The sequence below is a fragment of the Anas acuta genome, chromosome 1 (assembly GCF_963932015.1).
Source record: "Anas acuta chromosome 1, bAnaAcu1.1, whole genome shotgun sequence".
Classification (NCBI taxonomy): domain Eukaryota; kingdom Metazoa; phylum Chordata; class Aves; order Anseriformes; family Anatidae; genus Anas; species Anas acuta.
Window position 1 is genome coordinate 53,938,139 of NC_088979.1, and position 6,938 is coordinate 53,945,076.

Consider the following 6,938-nt stretch of genomic DNA (forward strand, 5'->3'; position numbering starts at 1 on the left):
ACCTTTAACCTAGTAATGAAAGTCAAAGGCAGGCACCTACCTTATATGGGACACTTAATGTCTGAGTTACTAAAATTAAATTAAATTAAACCTATCCTCAATGTGAATCTGCCACTAATAAGCAACTCTTTTTTTTTTTTTTTTAAATTTTTATATTTTGCTGAAACTGTTGACCATTCTATGTCTTAGGATTCTCCAAAAGAAACACCAAGAATTCAATAAATAAACCCAGCAAAATTTGTCATGATTTTTTAGTGTTTTATTTAAAGTTTTATTTTACATTTTAAGTGTTTTTTGTTGTTTTTGTTTGTTTGTTTTTGGTTGATTGGTTGATTGGTTGGTTGGTTTTAATGACAATAAATGTGTAAATATAAAACACAGAGCAGATAAATTCTGTTTTGGTATCAGAAAAGTTAAATTGTGTGCTGTGATGGCAAAGAGGTGGTTACAGGCAGCTTTGGTACCTTACCTCCATAGCTCTTATGGAATCAATCTTCTATTTTAAGTTCTTGTGTGTCCAAAACTTGAGGAGTGAGAGGATCGCCTGCTGGAAGTTGTCTCCTGTCACCACATAGAGCAGTAAGTTTCCGAATGTATTTAACGCTGCTAAAGGTTTAGCTAGAATAAGCATGAAAAGGATCATGTTCTTGAAGTGGCAGCTTGCTGCTCGCACTCGGAGCTCTATCCGAATCCCCCGAAAGATGTGGAAGGGGAGGAAGCACACGTAGAAGACCACCAAGAGGACGATGGCGAGTCTGCGAGCCTTCTGCTTATAGCAAGTCTGTGTGTGGGGCCCTGTAGCCAAGGTGTAAATAATGAGCACATAGCACAGAGTCACCGTCAGCAGGGGCAAGAAGAAGCCAAACATCGTCAGCAGCCAGTTATACCATCGAGCAGTGTCAAAGTCCTCAGCAGAAGACAGGTCTGGGCAGATGGTCCTGTTCTCCATGTGCTTTGTGGCGATCAAGACGCCCAAGGGGCTGATGGCTACCAGGGAAATCATCCATACTACTACGCAGGTCACCACTGCCCATCTCCGTTTTTGAACAAAAACGCATCTAATTGGGTGGACGACTACAAAAAAGCGGAAGATGCTGAAGCAGCTCAGGAAGATGATACCACTGTACATGTTGAAGTAGAAACCAAAGTGAATAAACTTGCACATGAAGTCTCCAAAAATCCAGTTATTTCTATTAGCAGAGTAGTGTATAAAGAAAGGAAGCGTAGCTACATACAGTAGGTCAGTGATTGCCAGGTTTAGCATAATGATGGTGCTGCTTTTCCAGGGCCTCATCTTGACAAAATAAATAAAAATGGCCACAATGTTCCCTGGGAAGCACACCAGGAAGATTAGGCTGTAAAGGACAGAGAGGTATGATTTCACCTGTAAGAAATCTTCATCCTTGCAGCTTGTCAAAGGGTCTGCATGGCCTGGCAGAGCAGTAAAATTGTCTGTGCCTTCAGGTGCCATGTTTGCAGAAATCTTCTTAAAGCTTTACAAAAATAAGATGTTTAATTTTAACCGATTTGTTAGGACAAATGAATTCAATTAAATCTGTTGTTGGAGCAAATGTCATATGTTAAACAAGGTATAGTAGGGGGAAAGAACAGGAATATGTTAACACACACAGCTTTTACATAGATCCCCCTGCTCCAAAGTTTAATTTAACTCTCCTCCCCCTCTACCCTTCCTTAAATTTTGATAATGATTAATTTTACCTTTGCTCTATTTAATCTCCTGCACTGAAGGTGACAACTGAAGATGTTGCTTATCCCCAAACCTGCAAGAGTAGAAAGAAGATGTTTAAGAAGCTGGAGAAAATTTGGGATTAGATTTTACAAAACTTTGATTTAGCCTTAGCCTTTCAGAAAGCAAAACTGTACCCATGACTTATCTTCATTAAAGTGAGCTAGTCAGTGGTTTGTACTCATGAAATCAGAGATGGTATTCTAGTTTCATGAAAACCAAAAGATGTTGGGCTCAGACAGATCTCAGGATCTGATTCTCCCATAACTGGACAGTAATGGTTCGTCCCCTAAATATGAACTTATTCTTTTGGAGTCATCAGAGTATCAAACTGGTAGAAGTGCATTTCATGGGAAAAGAAGAAAAAAAAAAAAAAAGCAAACTTGTCAAACTTGTTAGTGGTATAGTGGCATAAAACTGATTTTAATGACTACAAAGTTTTTCTCAAGGAGCAGAAGAAAGGTGGAAAGCACAGATATTGACTGAAGGCATTGCTCTTGCCTCCCATTTCATGTGAATTGCAACTAGATAGACTTGTCTCTGAAATGGTTTCTGATCTGCCATGGCCAATTTGGATCTCTCCACAGTGAGTTCAGGACATAACCTCTCTTGGTACTGTTTTAACCTGAGGGAATGGTAACCAAGGATGAAATTATCTCATCTAACTTCAGGCTTGTAAAAGTTAGACATTTAAACTGGAGCCAGTCATCCTAAGCCCCCCTTTATCATCGGGAGAGAGATCTAGGTTCCTCCAGGGCATAATATATCTTCCCATAAGAGAAGTTTCTAAGATAAATGATTTACTCTTTTGGTATACATATTTGTCTCCATTGATGACAAAAGCAGCCCAAGGAGACAGAACTGGATGTCTAGCCTTTACATATCTCAAGTGAGGCAAAAGTGTGGGTCTCCAGTGTCTCAGTTGAGACGCACTCCTACAGAACCTGAACTAGTCCATCTGAGAAAATAGTTTTAAGTGACTTAATAAAGTGCGAGACAGGGTACTATCAAGCCCAAATTCCTCTCTTTTGTCTCAGAAAGACAGCCTTTATGTTAAATCTGTATTAGACTGAACAACTGTGATGAAGCCATTGAATTTAAAAAATAATTTTAAAAAGTCATCATTCTACCTTATTGCTGTCCTGGAAATCCTCTCTATAGAATTAGTTTTTGACGTGATTCATTTAGCAGCATTTAGCATATTGCCTCTATGGCAGTTTCTGCATTATCCCAAAGACTGATAGAACATACAGATTTTCTCTGACAAAGCTAGTCATTAAGGCTGTAACACAACAGGAACGATCTCATCCTAACCAGTCGGAAAGATGGATATCATTTTGTTATTCAGGACTGCTGCTGGGAGAAATTTGAACAGTGTCCCCATAACTTAGTTAACAGAGTAATACTTTTAAACACAAACATTAGCTCAGGTATAGCAGCTTTGCTATAAGATGTATTTGGTAAAAGCTGAGGCTTGTTCTAAACAAATTCAGATTAATGTTCAGACAAAAGCTAGGGATATACACATTTTATCTCTTTTCTGCTGCTTGGTGACACCACTGTCACCCACATTTATATCTTTAACTGATATATTTTAAATAAAGCTAGACAAAATCTTATATAATGTTTGATTCATCCCCAGTTTAGTTTCCTTGTACTGCTGATCTGTTCTTCTCTGCAACCTTGAACCCTCCAAACTGAAAATGGAGAAATATTGCTTACCTGAAAACCTGCAATTCTGCTTCTCCCTTTCATTGCTGTGAGCAAAGATCACTACAAATGAAATGTATTTATGTCTTCCTTACACTGAAACAGGTCTTAGTAAGGCTTTGCAATCACATATACCCGCTCCCTGGCACTCCGTGTGGCAGTAAATTAAGAGAATAGTATAAAACATCAGCCACCGGCTTAGGGATCAGCTTTTAGACCTGGGTGGTTGCAGGAGATATCTTTTGCCCTCTGTCCCTTATGCTGTCTTGCCTTCTGAGAACAGATCACGCTTTTCTGACAGCAGTTCTGCGTGCTGAGGTAGCCCTGTAGTATTCAAATAGCAGCAGATCACATTTAAATTAGCATGTATATGAGCATCCATGTGTTTATAAAAGAGAAAATTAAATTTATTCTCTGGTTCCTGTGAAGCGAAACCTGATCACCAAACTGAATAAGGCATGTTGCCATTTCAAGGTTAGGTGAAAAATATTATGACATGCTGTTTCTGCATTAAAAACAAATGTCTAACAAAGTCCAATTTTCACGTCATGTAAGAAAGGAAGTTTTGGCATGATTTGCTTTTCAGGAACTGTGTCATACTTTCTGCTTGGTTTTGGTGAATACATTATATACAATTAATGCTGACCAGTTACTAATGAGATGGCAGAAGTTGCAAACTTACTTTCTTTTGAGTCTTTGCTTTTGGGCTTCATGATTTTCAAGAGCTGCAATCATCCATGCTTCTTGAACCAAAAGACTCTTCTTGAATAAAAATCTCATTACCGCCCTTAGCTCGAAGAACAAGATCAAAAGAGATTACTAAAAAAAAAAAAAAAAAAATCGTAGTATCTTGCATTTTGAAACTGTAGGCTTCAATCCCTGTTCTTGCAGCCTGGTCCTTGGAAAGAGGCCCCAGCTGCCCATCCTTGTGCAGCCTTCTAGCCCTAGTACATCTTATAGGTCCTACTCAGTGATGAGGTGTATGATCCAGATTTCAACTCTGAACAGTAGGCATGTTAGTGTGGTTATGGAGAACCACATAGATAAGAATATTTTTAGGAAGGCCATCTTGACTCTCCTTGGGTGCCTGCACCATCGGTCTGTGTTGGGAGAACATGATTTGTTTTGCTAACTTTGAATATTATTTGTTTGTCATACTGTAGGGAAAGAGCAGTAGTGGGCACAATTAAGACTGGAGCAGCAGTCTGACAACGAGAACATTATCTATCTGTTACAATTACTCTGTTCTCATTTGACCAAGCTTTTCTCTAGGTCAATGCCTAGAGCACTTTTAAAAAATGACTCAAGTTTCTCAATAATTGTAAAATACATTGTCATGTACCAGCTTGGGGATCAGCAACTGTTTAAATAGTTATTACCCTGCTCCTAGACACTGCATGTGTCATTAGAAATCATTGGTATGAGGCTGTGGCCTAATAAGCACAGAGGGAGCTAATTATAGCTAGGGATCATTTAATGTGTCCATACTTAATCCATTATACCCCCGTGCAGCAGGGGCTGGTATTTATCCCACCTTGGTGGTGGCGGTGCCTTACATGAAATGGAAGTGGGCTTTCCCAGCACCATGGCCATAACTTCCAGGGATCCAGGGCACTGGGGTTTTGAACAGGCTCCATGGGCAGGAAAAGAGAACAAAACCTCTATTTTCAGACCAGCTGCAAGAAAGGGGCACTACTGCGAGGTCATTCAGAGCAGCTCTGCATGGAGACCAAGCTGTGTGCTTTACCCTACCCAAATCTTTTCTCATTCGTGGCTAAAAGGACTGTGCTGCCTCCTACCTGCCCCAGACCTCACTTGACCCCTCCCCAGAGCTTCATCAGCTTCTCACTGTGCATGGACCTTCGGAAAAATTGGCTTGATTTGCAGCCATTGATTGGGCCAGACCCTTGTGTCAGGCACTTGGGAAACTTTGGACAAACTAACAATTCACATCTACTGAAGATCACTTGCCTGGTGTTGTGTAGGATCTCTGTGAGTGAAAGTTGACTCTCCAATGTGACTTCAGCCTGGGGTCTTTCCTCCTTACTAGTAGTCTCCCCACCTCATTTCCATGGATCTTTTAAGTCTGCCTATAGGTAGACCAGTCTGATTCTTACCAAAAACATGGACCTTTTTGTGCTTTAAGGCTATCCTTGCCCAGCTCCCCTCCACAAGCAGCAGAGAGCAATCAAAACACTGTAGTTTCACAGCTGGCTTCAGTGGCCCTAATTTCAGGCTGCTGTCAAAAGCATTGACAACACTACCTCTCTCCTCTCATCTTAAAAAGACTTTTCAGTGGTGCAGTAATGGGATGTGTTGGCTCAGTGATCTGACTGAAAACAAACCCGTTTTCTTATTCCTGGGGTACCTTTCTGGTACATTGGTGAGTGGCTCTGGCTTCTCCTGTGAATGCTTCTCCTGTGAATGCTCCAGTGATGGGGACTGGGCAGGGGCAAGAGGAGGACAGCAGAAGTAGACCAGCTCATTCTGGCAATGAGGTTGCATGGCAGGTCGATTCATCAGATGTGCTGTCATTTTCCCTAATTTGATGGCCATTGAGAGGAATGGCAAAGACCAGCCGACAGCAAAAAGGAAGCTACTTGCACTTTCCCTGAAACAACCATTACAAAATCCTGCAGAGTTCACGTGTGTATATAACTGTTGCCCTCGGTCTCTGTACAGAAAGGAAATGGGAATGTTTTGGTAGCAGGATTATTAATTAGATATTTCCTCTTAAAACTTTATACTATAGGCTGGGTCAGCTATCAGAGAGAGCACAATGCTTGTTGTGTTTTTCCTTCTGTGATGGCAGGGTGAAGAGGACACACAGGGCAAGAGATGAGTTCGCATATTGGGAACATACAGTCTGCTTCAAAAACTTGCAGTCCAGAATACAGAAGTGGAGAACAAAGTCCAATGCCTTTATTTTGCTTTGTTCAGTTAAATCACACGTGGCTGGTTGCAAACAATGACTCTTTCCTCTGCATGGGCTGGCTGTTAGCTTCTAAAAGGCATTGGGGCAGAAGAGGTCATAGCTGGGCTTTTTGTGATATCTCAACATCACTGCTGAACTTGGCTGTAATTAGGACTTGCAGGTGTGAGGGCTGACAAGCTGCTCCTTCACCTCAGGGGCCATTCTCATCTCAAAAAAAATCTGATCTAAAATCAACGGGTGTAAGTGAAAGGCTCCTGACTGTGACCCTGGGCTTTGGGTCAGACCTTCAGACGTGGCAGCACACAGTGTGGCGCAGTGGGAATCGCAAGGATAACTCTGATTAATTGCAGTGTAGGAAAATAGACAGTTTGTTGGGCAAGTGCTAGGCTCCGGAGCGTTATGAGCTTTCATTATACATTTTACTTTTGGTTCAGCAAATGTATAATCTTTCCACGGGCTATTTCCCTTAGCAGACACGCATTTGTTTGGCTGATCTTACTCTGTATGTGATTGAACACCTAATTACAGTTGGTATCAGACCACCAT

General features: G+C 41.1%; 1 protein-coding gene across 1 annotated transcript; it reads right to left on the reverse strand.

Moving 5' to 3' along the window:
- Positions 1-262: 262 nt before the first annotated feature.
- LOC137850134 (2-oxoglutarate receptor 1-like) lies at positions 263-1,486 on the reverse strand. Its single transcript, XM_068670315.1, has one exon. It carries the CDS (start codon positions 1,469-1,471, stop codon positions 497-499), a length of 975 nt encoding a protein of 324 aa, XP_068526416.1. The 5' UTR covers positions 1,472-1,486; the 3' UTR covers positions 263-496.
- Positions 1,487-6,938: the final 5,452 nt, after the last annotated feature.

What these genes read in the sequence shown, in the direction of transcription:
- LOC137850134 (XM_068670315.1), bottom strand. Translation starts at nt 1,471, where the DNA reads ATGGCACCTGAAGGCACAGACAATTTTACTGCTCTGCCAGGCCATGCA.